The sequence below is a fragment of the Emiliania huxleyi genome (assembly GCF_000372725.1).
Source record: "Emiliania huxleyi CCMP1516 unplaced genomic scaffold EMIHUscaffold_541, whole genome shotgun sequence".
In the NCBI taxonomy this organism is placed as follows: Eukaryota; Haptophyta; order Isochrysidales; family Noelaerhabdaceae; genus Emiliania; species Emiliania huxleyi.
In genome coordinates, this window is record NW_005197936.1 from 11,822 (window position 1) to 29,095 (window position 17,274).

The 17,274-nt window shown below is 65.4% G+C and overlaps 3 protein-coding genes across 3 annotated transcripts; 2 read left to right on the forward strand and 1 right to left on the reverse strand.

Annotated features, from left to right (window-relative positions):
- Positions 1 to 7,996: 7,996 nt before the first annotated feature.
- EMIHUDRAFT_119894 (hypothetical protein) lies at positions 7,997 to 8,974 on the forward strand (the record flags this gene model as incomplete). Its single annotated transcript, XM_005765682.1, has 3 exons — positions 7,997 to 8,067; positions 8,181 to 8,294; positions 8,632 to 8,974. 3 exons carry the CDS (start codon positions 7,997 to 7,999, stop codon positions 8,972 to 8,974), a joined length of 528 nt encoding a protein of 175 aa, XP_005765739.1.
- A 1,638-nt stretch (positions 8,975 to 10,612) lies between these two features.
- On the reverse strand, positions 10,613 to 12,316 carry EMIHUDRAFT_119895 (hypothetical protein; the record flags this gene model as incomplete). The annotated part of the gene is made up of 1 exon (XM_005765683.1): positions 10,613 to 12,316. One exon carries the CDS (start codon positions 12,314 to 12,316, stop codon positions 10,613 to 10,615), a length of 1,704 nt encoding a protein of 567 aa, XP_005765740.1.
- Positions 12,317 to 13,942: 1,626 nt separating this feature from the next.
- Positions 13,943 to 15,313, forward strand: EMIHUDRAFT_316803 (hypothetical protein; the record flags this gene model as incomplete). Its single annotated transcript, XM_005765684.1, has 4 exons — positions 13,943 to 14,095; positions 14,273 to 14,485; positions 14,596 to 14,882; positions 14,956 to 15,313. 4 exons carry the CDS (start codon positions 13,943 to 13,945, stop codon positions 15,311 to 15,313), a joined length of 1,011 nt encoding a protein of 336 aa, XP_005765741.1.
- Positions 15,314 to 17,274: the final 1,961 nt, after the last annotated feature.

A 17,274-nucleotide genomic window follows, 5' to 3' on the forward strand; every position in this document is an offset into this window, starting at 1 on the left:
TGGAGTGGCGGCGAGGGCGGCGGGTTCGGCGGAAGTGGCGACGGCGGAGGCGGTGAGGGCGGCGGTGAGGGTGGGGGCGGCGACGGCAGAAGCGGTGAGGGCGGCGGTGAGGGTGGGGGCGGGCTCGGAGGCGGCGGCGAGGGCGGCGGCGGCGAAGGCGGAGGTGGCAAGGGTGGGGGGCTGGGCGGAGGTGGCCTTGGCGGCGGCGGTGAGGGTGGTGGCGGCGATGGTGGAGGCGGCGAAGGTGGCAGCGGGCTGGGCGGCGGTGGGGATGGCGGCGGCGAGTCGGTGGCGGCGGGGACGGCGGCGGCGGGCTTGGCGGTGGCGGGCTCGGCGGCGGTGGTGACGGAGGTGGCGGTGACGGAGGTGGTGGTGATGGCGGGGGCGGGCTCGGTGGCGGCGGCAAGGGCCGCGGAGGGCTGGGCGGCGGTGGACTCGGTGGCGGCGGCGACGGAGGTGGGGGTGACGGGGGCGGCGGCGGGGGTGGAGGTGGGCTGGGAGGCGAGGGCGAGGGCGGCGGAGGCGACGGCGGCGGTGGAGATGGCGGTGGTGACGGCGACGGCGGCGAGGGGGTGGTGGCAAGGGCGTAGGCGACGGCGGCGGTGGAGGAGAAGAGGGCGGGGGCGGCGAGGGCGGGGGCGGTGAGGGTGGCGGCGGCGGGGGAGGCGGCGAGGGCGGCGGCGGTGCGGCTGGCGGCGGCTAGGGCGGCGGCCGCTGTGTGGCGGCGGAGATGGCTGTCGCGGCGAGGGTGGAGTAGGGCTGGGGGCGGAGGTGAGCTGAGCGGCGGAGAGAGGGCTGTCGCGCCAAGGGTGACGGCGGGCTTTGAGGTGGAGGTCTGGGCGGCGGAGACGGCGGCGGCGGCGGCGAGGGTGGCGGTGGACTATGCGGCGGAGGAGAGTTCGGAGGCGGCGGCAAGTGGGGGTGGCGAGGGCGGCGGAGGCGAGGGTGGTGGCGGCGAGGGAAGCGAGGGTGGCGGCGGCGAGGGCACTGCCCACCGCCGGGTGCGTCGTGGAGGACGCAGCGCCACTCGCGCCCGTGTAGAGCCGCCGGTCGACGTAGCACCACTCGCGCTCGCACTAGCCGCCGGCCGAGGTGCAGGGCTGTGACTTCACGACAACCCGGCGGCGCCGGGGAGTACCTTTCTGTACGTCGTCAGCCTCGGGAGGCAAGTCGTCATCACGCGGAGCGCAAATCATCACCTACGGCCCCAACGACAGCGCTCTCGCGCCGCCCTCACGCGTGCGGCGACGCCGCCATCGCCCCTCCGTGAGCCCGGGGCGTGTCCAGGGAGTGGGCACTCACAGCGCTGGCGTGCGTGCGGACCTGCTTTGTGACGTAAAATTCTTTTCTTACCCGAAGCTAGGGGTCCGTTTTGTTTATCACTGGCGCCAGGTACTTCAAAAGAACTCAGGAAAAACAAGCTAGGACACCCCGGCTCGGCGGCAATGGCGCTGGCCTCGGCCCAACGGCGGGAGGCGGCACACCCGCCATGGTGTTCCCGGTGGCAGCCCCATCATGTGGCCCGTGTCCTCAAAGATGACAGCCCACTTTGCCCCATCATCTACGGAGTTCCAGCCAGACACGACAGAGCCCGCACGCCAATACATTCCATCCGCGCCATTGAAGCTGACCTCCACCCGCATGCCCAGCTTGCAGTGCATCCGCCGTGTGCTGTCCCGCAGCCGTGAATTGGAGGCTGGAACAACCTCAAGGTCAGTCGGGCATGCAGAGGGTGAAGGAAGCTCACGTGGGAGCTCACGTGGACACGCAGCCTCCTCCTGCTCCTCCTGTGAAGAGGAGCCAAGTGCCCAGGATGATGTATGTGGGTAGCGTGACTTGTTGTATGCAAGTACATCATGTGCTGGGCAACCCTCCTCAATGCCCTTGGCAGCAGCACGAAAGATCCGATGTGTCACCCCTTCCTGCAGGAAGCCTGTACAGCCAAGAAGGCCTGCATTGAAAGTTGCAGCATCCTCTAGGTACTTGAAGCCTTGACAGTGACGAGCATACCTGGATGTGAGGAGACCCCAGTTAGTGTGTGTGTGTGCGCGCGCGCGCGTGTGTGTGCGTGTGTGTGTGTGCATGTGTGTGCATGTGTGTGTGTGTGTGTGTGTGTGTGTGTGTGTGTGTGTGTGTGTGTGTGTGTGTGTGTGTGTGTGTGTGTGTGTGTGTGTGTGTGTGTGTGTGTGTGTTGTGACGTGCGCCGACTTTTAGAGGTGGGGAGCACCTGGGCTCCGCCAGTTTCTTCATGACCCAAGCCTGTCGAAGGTTTGCCTCCTTGTTGGCAGCAGATGCCAAGGGCTGGAGCTGGGTGGCAAGCTTCACCAAGGGAGAGAAGGCAATGCAGCAGTGGGTAAACTGCGGCCAGTAGAACATCTCGAGTCCATGCCGGAGCAGCATCTGCACGTGCCCATCCTCTGCAACCCACCTGCCCAGATCAATCTCCTCACCCTGCTGGAGGAGGTCAAGCAGCAGAGGTGGTGCAATAAAGAGGAGTGGGCATGGGATGCCATGGTTGTTCGAGTCAGGGTGGCTGAGGGCAGTCTTGTTGCCCCAGGCAAAGATCAGCGCGGCGTATGCACCAATCATCTTATCACGCAGGTGCCTCATGTGTGCATAAGCTGTGAGCAAATTTGCTGTAAAGGCATCAAGCCTTGCCCATTCTCCTGGCAAGGCCGCTCGCATCAAGTTCTCAAAGCCACCTGCGAGAGCTTTAGCACGTCCCCTCTCTGTTGCTAGCGCAGCAAAACGATCGTCCTCGGAGCAGTCATTCCCACATAGGCACCTCATCGGGAGGAACTCTCCAATCATGCCTGCTTTGACATAGCAATTGTTCACACCAAAGGTCCCATAGTTGCCAGGCATTGACTTGTGGATCCCAGATCGCTGTGTATCTGGCTGGTGGGTGGCTGCAAACTTGGCTCGGCCGGTGACAGCCTCTGTGAGGACGGGTAAAGGGAGGCTGTTCCTGCATGGCTGGAAAAGGCTTGGATGCACAATACCGTCGTGGATGACCATGACAAGAGTTGGGCAATCATACCTCTCCACAATCATGAGCGGCTCAGTGGGTTTATTGCGCCCAAGAACCACGACATCCACCTTTGTTCTCGTGTCGCAGGCCATGTCGAGGAGCAGCTGCTCAAAACGAGGGGAGATGCTCAGCTGGACGCAATGATCGATGATCTGGAGCAGTGTGCGTGGTGCCTGGTTGGACAGCAGGAATGACTCTTCAGGGGCATAGACGCTGCTGCTGCTCTCACGCATGTAGGGCAGGAGCTTCTTCGGCACTCGAAAGCCGCCCGACTCGGGCTGCTGTGCTGTGGGTGGTCGACTGCCGTCGCGTTCCGCGTGCTCGACTCGCAAGTCATGCCCGTCAGATACCCGATTACCGGCAGGATCCTGCCCACAGCCCGAAGGCCCCGAGTCAGTGCGTCGCTTCCTCTTGCGGCGTCGCCGCGCAACGTGATGCACCGCTGCTGCCAGACCTGCGGAGGCCGTTGCACCGAGCAGGTATCCGCTGACTGTGGACAGGCTGGATGGGTCTGTTTCGACCATCGCAACCACAGCGCTCACAGCGAGCAGCAAGAGCACAAGGCGCAGGGCGCGGGCTTCCGTGGTGAACGCCATATGTGCCGCGAGAGAACCGCTTGCCAAAGAGGCGGATATCCAAAAACGCGCGAACGGTTCGCGGCGTTTCGGCAGATCCGTCTGAACCACACGTGTCCCTCCATTCACACTCTCCCAGTCCTTCCTGGTCTAGTGCCCGACTTCTCCGCCCGTCGTGCTGAGTTGGTCGCACCTCCGTGCATCTTCGTCCTTTAGACGTACGTTTCATCTAGAGCAAGCAGGGCGGCACGCCCCCAGGTCCACCCGCCAGCCGGGTGGGGCTTGCACGCGTTCCCGTTGATTCCGCCAGCCCTTGCAGCAAAACACCATCATCTCGCCCAGCCGGGCGAGAGCAAGCATTCTTTGCAACGTGACGCTATAACTGGAGAATTTGTGAGGAGCAGCAAACGAATCTGAACCCGGAAACACATATGACATGTGAGCAACCTCAGCAAATGCAGTACAAGTGAGGTTGTCCTACCTACATGTGAGGGCCCTACCTACAACAGCGCGCAGCGCCGAGGGAGGTATTTCTTCTCAATAACAAGGTCGGCGAACTTGTTTCTTACCTATCTGTGAATGAAAAAACGAAAGAAGTGTTGACTGAGAGCGATGGCAAAGTCGCGAAAGCGCCCGCTGCCACTGTCTGAGAGGCCGGCCGTGCTCATGGTCACTGGTGCCTCAGGTGTGGGCAAGACTTTCCTCATGCGGAAGACGGTCCTCAAGCTGAAGGGCAAGACACCGGCACACATTGAAGAGGTACTTGGCCGCTGGCCGCTCCGCCGCTCGACGAAAAAGAGTGGTAAAGGTGTCGGCTCGCAGGTCACGTTTCACATCAATGGCCAAAACACCGTTGCGGTGCCGGGCCTCTATGCCTGTGATGACAATTCACAGTGGCGCCGGTGGCGCAACACGGTCCCGGCCACTGGAGGGACGGACCTCCTGGCTCCGCAATGCTGTGAGTACCTGGCTGCGTTGCTGCGTGGCGATTTGCGTGTGCTCAAGGAGCATGGCATAGATGAGCCACCGAGCCTGGTCATCATGGAGGCATGCACCGTTTCCAAAGTTGTCAAGATGGACGTGCTTGACGCCCTGCTCGAGTCGCCGCGGTTTGAGGTGTTGCAGCTCACCAAGCCGCGTGCGGAGGCAATTGCGGCGTTTGAAGCACGTGGACGTGAGCATGACAGTGGAGCCGTCAAGAATGTACCTGCTGAGAAGGTCCATGACAGGTACCTTGGGGAGGTTGCTCGCATCAAGGAGGCGCTTGAGGCGCGCGCGCGTGCCAAGGGGAAGGAGCTCACCGCAGGCTGGTGGCGCTGCATGACGCAGGCTGAGGCAATGAAGGTGGTGGGAGCGAGGCTTGTGGAGGTGGCCTGATGAGGGAGGCTGTGGATTTATGTATGAAGGATGTGGGTGCAGACGGTATGTGAGGTGGCATGTCGCCCCTCGGAAGTGTCTAGGAAGTGTCTAGGGAGTGTCTAGGACTCGCCTCCTGCGCCGCCCCTCGGAAGAGCGACGACACGAAGAGGAGCGGGAGCACGCCTGGCGGGAGTCATGGGGAGATATGGGGAGATATGGGGAGATTGAAGAGGAGCGGGAGCACGCCTGGCGGGAGATATGGGGAGATATGGGGAGATATTTCCAGATATATGCAGCGGCGAGACGAGAGGAGGGGCGCGAATCACGCTGGAGAAGAGCGTTGACTCACTAAAGATCACGATACCACCCCTGGCGCTCGATTTGGCCCGCCGTCGCTCCCACCTTCTCCGCCTGGCGGGGTCGACCTTGAGGCGCAGACCACCATCTCGCCCAGCCCGCCCCGCCGTGGGGCGGTTGAGCTCCGCCGAGCGAACCAGACCTCGCGTCAGCCTGAATCACTCTCGTGTGGTCGCTTGTGTGAGCGCTCTCACTTCCATTATTCAGTATTCCAGTCCAAGCTTGATACAAGTGCGGAGGCTGTCGCGTCCCTGGACGTCACTTGGTCATATGTGCATTAGGTTCCAAGGGGTGTAATTGATCGCGTCTATACAAAAAGAGACGTTTCGCACACAAGCGTTCGCACTGAGACGCCGCGGCGCCCTAACAGTCCGTGACCGGCTCAATCCGCGTCGTCAGCGGCGTACTTGGAGTAGTCGGGGCCATCGTTGCGCGACTTCATGCTGCTCGGCCCCATCGTCTTGCCGGAGCGGTAGTCGGAGGGCGCCTGCGGGGAGACGTCGAGGCGAGGTTGATGCCGAATGCAACTTGTACGCGGGTGCCGAGGGGTTTCGGGGAGAGGCTGCACCTCCGGCGCCAGCGCCGTCTTTCGCGTGCCGACGACGCGCAGGGACTGCGCGGCGGCCCGCGCGTCCGCCTCGCCGCCAGACTTTTTCCACCGCGCCGCGGACGCGCCTGAGGGCAGGCCCAAGGAAGGGTCCGGCGCGGCGTGCGGCCACTCTGTCTTTGCCACATAGAGGACGCGCCCGCGACGAGCAGCAGCGCGTCGGTGGAGCCGGCGGGTTGCACCGCAGACACGACCGCCTTGCGCGACTGGTGTTCACACACGAGGCGTGAGGGACTTGGAGCATCGGGTGAACTCGGGCGGACGATATCCGGCGCGAAGGCATGGGCGACCGTGAAGCAGCAAGGGAGCCTGCACATTGCCCTCTCGGGACCTGCAACGCCGCGCTTGGGCGTGCGGAATGCTCACATCGGCGCGCGTCCGACAGCCTCGCGATCGGCCCCAACCCGCCCGCCCTCCCACCCGCCAAGCTCTGTGCGAGAGTAGGCGTGGCTGTCTTTGGAGCGTGCGGCTGGTCCTTCTCATGCGGCTCGCACCACCCGCCGTCGCCGTCGCCGTCGCCGTCGCCGTCGCTCTCGCCCGCGCTGAGCCCGAGAGAAACCGCGTGACGAACGCGATCGGCCAGGGCAGGAGCTTGCCGACACACCACCGCCCTCTCGGTCTCCGGCGGCGGTCACGGACACGGTTTTGCGTTCATCCCCGCACGCGCAGCGATCCTAACAGCGATCAGTTTTGTGTGTGTGTTGTCTAATACTAGCGAAGCGGGATCCACAAACGACCCGAACGGTCTGACACACGACGCGCGCAGCGTGCGCGTGGGCTTGCGGAGAGCAGACCTCTCTGGCCGTATCTCTCGCGTCTGGCGCGCAGACCGCAGACGCCCCCACACGCCAGACGCGGCGGACACGAGGCTACTGTGAAGGTTACAGTGCAGTTTCTCTGCTTATTTTCTGCTGGAGGTGGAGCCTCGGGTGCTTTTACGCTTTTGATCGGGTCAGGGGAATGTGCCACCTTTTTACCACTTTGGTCCTCTCGTAGCGCCAAGGCAAGCTTTTACGACCAGGAAAGTGATCTGCCCCTGGCCCCTGCGAGGGGGCGTCGCCACGCGCCTTTGTGAGGTCGTGGTCAGGCGAGACATAGATGGTGGGGCTCGAGGATGGTGTGGATGGAGGGCGGAACGACGCTCGGGGCAAAGGAGGAGGGAGGCGGTTTGAGAGGCGCCCACGCAGACCTGGCGGAGGCCACCTCTCGAACCGACCAACAGCGTGCTCTGCCGGTCGGGGCTGATGGATAACTCCTGTATGGACAGAGGCGTCGAGGGCCCCGCTCTTTCCCTCGCATAGCGGCCACTCTTCGGATCGCTGGTCGAGCGACCCGGGGGATGCCCTGCGCGCCTGACCCAGGCGCGAGAAACGAATCTGCGAGGCGCGGCCGCTTCTGCGGCCCGATGGGGAGGAGTGGGGCGGACTATACGGGGATCGGCTTCTTACACCGCCCTTCCCTGCAGCGAGCCCCCTCCAACCCACCCCCGCGCTAGGTCTCGGGTTTGACGCAGGGGGTCACTCCCGCGAAACTCGCATGAACTAGCCGGGGCAGTCGGAGAAGGGGCAACTAGTGCACTGACGGTCGGCCGCCAGAAAACACGCCTGCGTGGATCGCGTCACACCAATCCTCGCTACCCAACGCGACCAAAGGATATCCACCTCGAGAACCTCGAGAACCTGCAACAGCGCCTCAAAAAAAAGCCGATTTCGAGGTGGCTGATAGTATGTGTAGCGAACTCATGCTCTGAGGCGCCCGCGTCCCACCCCCGCCTGCCGTCGGCGCGGCGCGGCGCATCGCCCACCCCGCCACGGCTCGTTTCCGACACCCCGCCGCCACCGGGGGTGTCGCGCGCAGACGTCGCAGACGCTGCGGCAGAGAAGAAATATCCGCACGCCGCCCCCGCGAACCACAGCCGCGCGCCCCGCTGCGTGCGGACCCACCCTTCGCCGCTGCCACCCTCGCCGCCGCCCAGCCCGCCGCCGTACACGCCCCTCAGCCCCATCCCACTCTCCTGTTCACGGGTGCTCCCCCCCCCGGCGCGGCGCAGACGTCATAATCAACAACATGGCGAAGTCTTCCACCTCCCCGAAGCCGGGCTCGCCCACCTCCATGACCATCACGAAGAACGGGAAGAAGTGACACCCTCCACACCCGCCCCGCACACGGCACACGCCCGCACACGCTCCCCCTCCCGCACGCGCCTTACTGCCGCTGAACCCTCACCTCCCGTCGCGCTGCTCCCACGCAGCTACAAGAAGTTCGTGAAGTACCTCTCCAAGGAGCTCAAGGCGAATGGCAAGGCTTTCGATTTCACGATCGCGGGCGCAAAGTGGGCCTCGCAGGAGGAGGGCCACGAGTTCAAGTTCGAGTTCGGCGAGGCCTGAACGAGCGGCGTCGGTGTGAGAACGGGGGGGCCTGAGCCCACGGCGTGCTAACGTGCGCCGAGCAAGCAGGCCGAGCCCCATCGCACTCGCCGCCCGCGCGTCGACGGGGACTGCCATGGTGGTCTATGGTTTCTGGTGGTGTCTTGTGCGTGCGCGACTCCGTAAGGGCCGGGCTCTCTGTGTTCGAGACGTCTGGTTCTCAGAGCAGCACGTCCTTACAACACCACGAGTACGCGCAAAATGGATGAATACCGACAGATCACACGCAAGGGTTCCCCACCGTACTAGCCCGTGGCGTGCCGTCGTCAGTGCAAGGCTCGGGGGCATCTCGACTGGCGCGCTCTCCAACCTGTTGCCGACAGCAAGCATCGGCCGGCTCGGCGCGTCGCAGCACGACCCGCCCGCCCCGGCGTCCAACGCGCCCTCCTTCAGTGTCGTCTCGAGCGTCGCCGACTCCGTCTTCGGCGGCGGCGCCTCCCGCCGCGCTCGCATCGCCGAGGTGCTCAACATCATCTGCCAGGAGATCGGCACGATCTCGCCCCTCGGCGCCGCCGGACGTCTCCATGGTGGTCACGCGGCCTCTGGCTGGAACGGGATCTACCTCGCAAGCGAGTCACCTGGGCCGGCGCGCGTCTTCCGAGAGAAGGGCGGGACCTAGTAAGCCGGCCGGGCGCACGGAGTCTATACCCCGTGATCCCCTCTCATCGGGTGGACAAGGGGGCGTCGGCCTTAGCGTGACAGCAGTCACGGAAGACTGCCCGCCCTTATCCGGTGGGATCAAGCCAGTACGCCCCCCACGGTTGAGGGGAGGGCGACTGTCTCTGACGGCGAACCTCAGTTACGAGCCGCCCTCCCCTCGAGACGCGTGGCCAGTGCACTCGGGCCCCAGCGTGGGTGCACCGTCCCACACGCCTCACGCGGCCTCTGTGGCTGGAACGGGATCGCAAGCGAGAGTCCCCCGGGCCGGCGCGCGTCTTCCGAGAGGCAGATTCGTAAGAGCGAATAGCCACACACACTCTCGTACACTGAGAGAGCGAGAGAGAGAGTACACTGAGAAGCTAAAACGTACCTACACACTGAGAGAGATCTTCGATCGCCGTGCAAAGCTCGCTTCCGAGCTCTCACGCAGCCTTGGGCTCGAGCTTTACCTTTGGGGCCTCTATCTATAGAGAACACACACACGCGCTTCTCCCCTAAAAAGATACGTACAGTCGTACACTGAAAGGCTAGACGAGAGGACTAGCCCCACGGGACTGACTGGGATCCGGAGGAGAGAGGTCATCCGGATCGTGCGTGTGGCGGGACGCTGCCGGGCACCTGCCTGTGGTTGCTGTCCTTCCTCCACCAACACACAGCGCTCCCGACGGGGACGCCATCACCCTCGCCCAGGGATCTACAAGGCTGTCTTGAGGTCCGACCCTAAAAGCTCGGCGCCGGGCACCCCTCGAAAAAAATCGGCCTAAAAGTAAATCAAGGCGGCACGAGAGGACCAAGAGGACGCATCGACCCCTTTGGGCACCTTCATTGATCCCTTCGTCGGATCCCCTCGAATGCAAGTCGCCGCGATCTTGTCCAAGAACGTGGGCTTCGGCATCTACGCGCTTGCCCTAGGTAGTCTAGGTGCTCAAGCTCAGGACTGGAGCATTCTTTCCGTGTGCTTCTAGGGTGAGCTTCTTCTTGACGCCGTCTTCCGGGAAATCCAAGAGCAGCTAGATGCTGCCCTGACCAAGCCTACGTTACGCCGAAACCAACACTGTACACGACCAAGCACCTCGAACAACGAACGGCTCGCCTTGGAGAGCCCCCCTTGTCGTTGTCGCCACGGCGCTGATTTCGATCCGGCTATCTTTGGCTCGATAGAGCCGAGTCTCAAGAGAGAGAGAGGGAGGGTTGATCGATATTAGAATGATCTGCTGATTCAACACAGCCGCCCAAAGGAGCGCCGCCTCAACACGGGGTCTCGGCTCTATCGAGCCATGCTAGCTCCAGCCCGCAGCCGCAGCCCCACCCGGCCGCCCGAGGGTGTTCCCTCTTCCCGCAAGCAGACAAGACTAATCCTGGGGGAAGCAACCATATACGAAGCTCACGCCCTGTGCACACACGAGTCGGTGAGACACTTGTTCCTTTCCTCCCGTGAGACCCCCGCGACGTGTGTCCTGAGACAGGCTGAAGCTCATCCTGCGGACAGCGAGGCTCAGCCCCTCAAGGCTGTGAGCGGGGGAATCGGGGAAAAGCGACGAGCTCGACTCATATATTCCAGTCCACGGACCACGGTCCTAGCAAATCAGGTTGGATATCACATATCATACTTGTGATCGGGTAAGGCAAACGCGGCGACGGCCGCGACAAAGAATGGCAACACCTGCCGACCCGCCGCCTTGTGGAACCCCTCGTTGGGCCCGTGCGTCTTGCGCATGGTGCCCTCCGCGTCGCGGTGCGAGCGGTGGCCCGGCCCACACGTGAAGGGCACGACGCGTTCGCCCCGCAGCTCCTCCGGCAGACCGCGCCACAAGTGCGACGCGTCTGAGCGGCCGGGGTTGGGCTCGTACTTGAGCGTGAGGGTGCCCTCGTTGGCGGCAGCGTCGTTGATGCCGTCGATGGCAGCCTCGAGGACACGTGGCAGAGAGGAGCTCGCGACGAAACACGCCTGCTGGGCGCCCGCACCGCCCTCGAGGTCGTCGCCGACCAGGTGCACGGCCGACGGGAGCGCGGCCTCCAGCTGCGCGATCTGGGCGCGCACCTCGCGCAGTGGGCGGAGGCCGCGGTAATTGAGGAGCAGTGTGTGCTCGACGTCTCCGCCCAACGCCGCCGCACTCAGCTGCGCAGCGAGGCTCGGTGGCTTGCAGCCCTCCGTCGCCGCTCGATCCTCGCGCCCTCTACCGCCTCCCGCGCGATCAGCCACGCTGCGCACCACGGCCTCCGCCACGGCCTCCCGAGGAAGGACGGCGACCCTGGAGCTCACGCGCGTCGGCTGGGCCTCGCTGCCGCTCCACAGCAGTCCCGGCGCCGCATCGCTCCCGCCGGCCCCGCCGTCCGTGAGCGACGAAGACCAAGCGAGCACCGTCGACACGGGCAGCGCCGCGCCGGCCCCGTTGTCGCCGTCGCCTGCACTCCCGCCTCCGACGGCGGCGCGCACGAGCTGCCTCCAGACGTGGTTGTCTGCGTTCCGCACCGTGCACGAGTGTCCGCCCTCCTGCGCTAGCACCCTGAGCGCCGAGCCGGCCAGCCCGAACGCCCCGAGCGCGGCGTCCTCCGAGACGTTCGTCGGCCAGATGCTCACCGTCTTCCACTCCACATGATCCTCCAGCGCGAGCAGCGCAGACCCCAGCGCCGCGAGCCCGCCCTTGCACCGGAGCGACACGGAATGCCTCTCGCGATCGTAGACGCCTATCTCAGCCGCGCCAGCCGGGCGTAGCCTGACCGTGTTCTCCAGGATCATGAAGAACGTCTTGTGGGGAGCCTCGGCCAGCTGAAGCTCGCCAGACGCGAGGGACCGAGCAAACGCGGTCGCCGAGCGCGGCTGGTGTGAGCCGGCCTCCTCGTAGCGCGTCACCAAGAAGCCGCCGTTGAATGCCGGAAGGGCCCCGGCCGCCAGCTGCTCGGCGTACCAGAGCATGAACGCGACGCCCGCCTTGCAGTCGTTTGTGCCACGTCCCACCAGGTGCGACTGCGTCTCCCGGCAGGAAAATGGGTCGTGGCCGCCAAAGTCGACCGGATCTGCGTCCACAGTGTCGATGTGAGCGCACAGCCAGAGCAGCGGCCGCGAAGGGTCGATGGCGTCCGACCGCGGCTCGCACCGAAGGTTGCCCTCCACATCGGTGCTCACGCGCCAGCCGAACGGCTCGAGCAGAGCAACAAGGGCCTTTCGACAGTGCTCGATGCCTGCCGCCGTGGCGTGGGCGTCGCTGGTGACCGTCCGTATGCTGACGAGGGCCGAAAGGTGCGCGAGGTACGCGGAGAACGACGCGTCTGAGAGGGCAACCGGGCGCGGGCGCTTCATCGTGAGCCCTAGCAGCTCGAGACAAGAGAAAGCGCATACAAAACAACATCCATGACACTTCTTCTCGGCGTTGAAAACTAACCTCCCAGAAACCGTTCGGGTCGCTCCTCATCGCAAACCCTGTCAGCAGAGTCCTCCTACGGGAATGTACGCCAAATACACTGAAAAAGAAATCGATCGCTCTTGGCGGCCCTAAAAAGACCGCAGTTGTGCGAGTCGGGCAGCCGCGTGGCGGCTCGGCAGACCGTCGTAGCGGGACCAGACAGTCGTGGCACGTACCAGGCAGCCCGATGGCTGTGTCGGGCGCCTTGCATCAGATCTTTCGCTTCGTCTTTTGTTACGCCTGCGTCTTTTACTGCGTCAACAACTTCATCCTCAAGCCGGCGAGACTAAAGGCGAAGCAGGCACAGGCGCAGGCGGCACCGGCCGAAGCCGGAGAGGTGCAGCGCGTGACCAGGCCGCCGCACGTCAACGCGTGGCCTCGCGGATCGAAGCTCGCCCTGCAGCTCTACCTCTCGGACGGCGCACACTTTGAGCGGCCGCACCTGGATCCGTCCGCCGGAGGCGCGGCGGTCGTCCCCGCCACAGACGCGGCCGCTGCGTCCCGCGGGCTAGTCGCCACCGCCGAGGGCCTCGTCTACGGCGCCGCAGACGAGGCGGACTGCAGCCACACGGTGAGCTTGACGCTCGAGCCGACAGACGAGCTGAGAGCCAACCGCTCGCAGCTCTGGCTCCACGCCTACGTGTCGGTCATCCCGCCGCCGGGGATCGCAACCGTCCCGGTTGCTGCCGCTGTGACGGAGGCGCATCCCGCCCTCGCCCTCTGCCCCCACCTCCGCCGCCCTCGCCGCCGCCCTCGCCGCCTCGCTCGCTCGCTCCCGCCCTCGCTCCCGCCTGGCCCTCGCTGCCTCTCCCCCTCGCCCTCGCCCACGCCCCCGCGCGCCTGCCTCTCCCGCAGGCGCACGTCCCTCTGGTGCGGCAGCAAAAGGTGCGCAGGAAGTCGAGCACCAAGAGGCTGCTGACGGGCGAGGAGGCGGGCGGCGGGGAGGTCGAGGGCGGTGACGGGACCGGCGGTGGTGAGGGCAACCCACCAGGCGGACACGCCCTTCCCAGCACGTCTGCGGACCCCGCGCCAGACCACGAGGCTGCGCCAGACCACGAGGCTGCGCCAGACCACGAGGCCGCGCCGGACCACGAGGCCGCGCCGGACCACCGGGCTGCGCCGGACCACGAGGCTGCGCCGGACCACGAGGCTGCGCCGGACCACGAGGCTGCGCCGGACCACCGGGCTGCGCCTGCGGAGGGCGGCGGCGGCGGCTCGGCGGGCCGCGAGGTCGCGCTGGGAGGGAGCGGCGGCGGCGAGGCAGCGTCTGGCGGCGGCGGAGGGGGCGGTGGCGGCGCGGAGTCGTCGCTGCTCGACGTGATGCGGACGCTGCACAGCACCGGCACGGGCGAGTTCGACGTCTTTCCTCACTGGGCGGGCGGCGCCGTCCGGCTCGCCCTCCACCTCTCCCGCTCGAGGGATCTGTCCACGACACGTCGACGACACACGCCCGCGACACGCGCCGTAGGCTCGACCTCCTCTCGGACTTCACCTCCTTCCCGCCGAACGGCATCCCGCCACAGATGCGGCACGCCCTGCGCGTCGAGCCTGCGACGGGCGCCTACACGCCGCCGCTGTACGTCAACGAGCTGTGGAGCCTGCGCAGCGGCATGCCTCGCCTCAACGCCTCCACCGGGTACCTCAACCTCACCGTGAGTCTCGCGCCGACGAGTCTGGTCAAGTGGCAGCTCGGCATGCAGATGACACAATCCCTCGAGATGCAGGCCCAGCCTGCCAGCCGAGACGCAGCCGAGATGCGGACCCAGATGCGGGCCCAGATGCACAGCGGAGACGTCGCCCTAGGCTGAGCCGAGACGCAGCGGAGGTGGATGACGCGGCCCCTCGCGGCGCAGGCGGCGGTGCACGGCGACGAGATGGTGGAGGAGATGCGCAGGATGCTGCTCGAGACCAACCCGTGGCTGCTCGGCCTGACGATGGCTGTCTCGCTGCTGCACAGCCTCTTCGACTTCCTCGCCTTCAAGAACGACGTCCAGTTCTGGCGCGACAACAAGTCGATGAAGGGCATCTCCCTCAACTCGCTGCTCCTCAACCTCTTCATCCAGGCCGTCATCTTCCTCTACCTCCTCGACTCGGACACCTCATGGGCCAGCCTCCTCCTCGCCACCCCACGGCGGTGCAGCCTCGGCCTCGGCTCACCTCGGCGAGGCTCGCCTAGGTCATCCTCCTCTCCAACGGCGTCGGCCTGCTCATCGAGGCCTGGAAGCTGCGCAAGATCGTCAAGTCGGTCGCACTGCGCTGGCCAGCCGGGTCGTGGCGGCCGCGGCTGCAGCTCACGGCGGCCGACTCGTACGTGCTCTCCGACACAAAGGCGCACGACGAGGAGGCGATGGCGTACCTCGGCCGCGTGATCGCGCCGCTGGCGGTCGGCTACGCGTCCTACTCGCTGCTTTACGACGAGCACAAGTCTTGGTACTCGTGGCTGCTGCGCGCCGTGGTCGGCTGGTGAGGGAGGGCCCGCCGCCCGCCCCGCCCCCCGCCCCGCCGCCGCTTGGCGATCCCTCCGCTTGTCGCACAGCGTGTACTCGTTTGGCTTCATCAAGATGACGCCGCAGCTCTTCATCAACTACCGGCTCAAGTCGACCGCGCACATGCCGTGGAAGACCTTCATGTACAAGGCGCTCAACACCTTCGTCGACGACCTCTTCGCCTTCGTCATCACCATGCCAACCATGCACCGCCTCTCCTGCCTGCGCGACGACCTCATCTTCGTCGTCTACCTCTACCAGCGTTGGGCGTACGGGGTCGACTCGCGCCGCGCGAACGAGTTTGGGCAGGTGGGCGAGGAGGAGGGCAGCGAGGCGCTGCCTGCGCCACCCCAGGCGCCGGGGAGCACCGCGCCTGTCGACGCGGACGGCAAGCCCAAAGCCGAATGATTGGCTTTGGATGTACTATGTATCTCATTTGCGCTGTGTCTTTTGCGGGTTGGGCTAGCTCTCCTCTTTGACGTTGTCGCACTGTTCGTGCGCGCGCGGGGCGCGCGCAACGTAAAGCGCGGGGCCCGCGTAGCTGTGTATGTACATCGATCTCTCGCGCCCAGTCCCCCGGGGCCTAGAGTGAGCTGCAGATTTGTGTGAGAAACGTCATTTTAAACGACCAGTCACCAAAATCAGTTGATATCTCTTGTGCTGTATAGTCCTCGCCGAGCCGTCAGTGCGGCCTCGCCGCAGACTTGGCTGGCAGTGGCGGCAGACCCGCCATCATCCCGTCAAAGCTCTTCTGCTGGTGGGAGGCGAACGGGTCGGCGACGTCTATGCGCTCGGCGCCGCAGGCCAGCGTGAGCGTCCGCCAATCCTTGACCGCGTCAAAGGTGGTGCTGCGCGGCGGCTTGGCGAGGGCGAGCACAACCTTGCCCTTGGACTCGAGCACCTTGCACGAGCAGCCGGGAGGGTGGATGTGGTCGTAGAGTCGGCGGAGCGCGAGCACCCGCCTCGTGCCGTCGGGCAGGCCCTCGGCTGCAAAGTCGACCGCGTCGTCGCGAAATTCACACTGGACTGCCTCACGCCGCACGCCAGGCACGCTCAGGTACACCTTGACGTGCAGACCGTCGTCAGCCCACGCATAGTCCGAGATGTGGACCGTGCGCTGCGCCGGCGCGGCTCCGCCCGCGGCGCCGACCGCTGCGGCCTCGCTCGACGCCGCCGGCGCGGCGCTCCCCCGCTTCAGCAGCTTGGGCTCTGGCTTGGGCGCCGGCGGCTCCTGCGTCTCGACGCGGTTGGGAGCATAGTAGGCCGAGCGCTGCGCGCCCTCCTCGGGCCACTGCCAGTCCTCCGCCGCGAGGTCTCCGAGGTTGGATGCGTCGAGCATGGGTAGAGAGGTGCGAGAGCAGTGGCGAGACTTGGTCCAGGAGAGGAGCCCGAGCGAACCAGGTTGAAAATAACTTTTTTTAAAGGGTTGCCCGGCCGGGTTGCTGCGCAAATCTCGCGCTGCGCTAGGCTCAGAGCGAGTTCGCGCTGCGCTAGGCTCAGACGGCGTGCGTGCGCGGGCCGCCGGGGTGACGGCGGGTGTGAGGAGGAGGACCCCACCTCCTTCGGGCTCGGCAGCTTGTCGGGCTCTACCACTACCACTACCTCAGCCCTCAGCCGAAGCTGGGGCCGGTCCCGTAGGCCGTCCGCAGCCGAGAGAGCCCCCGCCGCCCGCGTCCCGTGTCCGCCCGATGAATTCGACGGCGGACGGGCGACGGGCGCGGTCGGGAGGACGACCCCGGCTAGTCGCCGACCACACCCACAAAGAACCCTGCACAAAGACCGCAGGGCGGGGACCTGTTCCTTTTTACCCATCTCCTAGTAGAGCGGTGTCCGTTTTATTTATTTATTTATTTGGGCGCGGCCGGCGGCGCGGGGCCAGGGGGTGGGCGGTGGGAGAGCGCAGCATTCCCAGCCCCTTTGCCAAAGGTCCCTGGTTTGAGGGCATTAGTAGAACGGTCCCTTGTGTCGCTGGTGCGCTTGCGGCTTGGTCCTCCTTTGAAGCTATTTACACACCCCACCTCACGCTGGAAGTGGCGAATCGATGCGAGCGCGCCGCGTGCTCCACGCGCGGCGCGCTCGTATCGACTTGGAGTCCAATGCGCGCAGCGGGCGGGTAGCACCTCGGGAGCTCGCTCTACCCGGGACGCAGAGAACTGCCCACAGGAGCGAGACTCCACCTCACGCTGGAAGTGGCGAATCGATGCGAGCGCGCCGCGTGCTCCACGCGCGGCGCGCTCGTATCGACTTGGAGTCCAATGCGCGCAGCGGGCGGGTAGCACCTCGGGAGCTCGCTCTACCCGGGACGCGGAGAACTGCCCACAGGAGCGAGACTCTATCTGCCACGTCTGGCGTCTGGCGCAAAAGGCCGC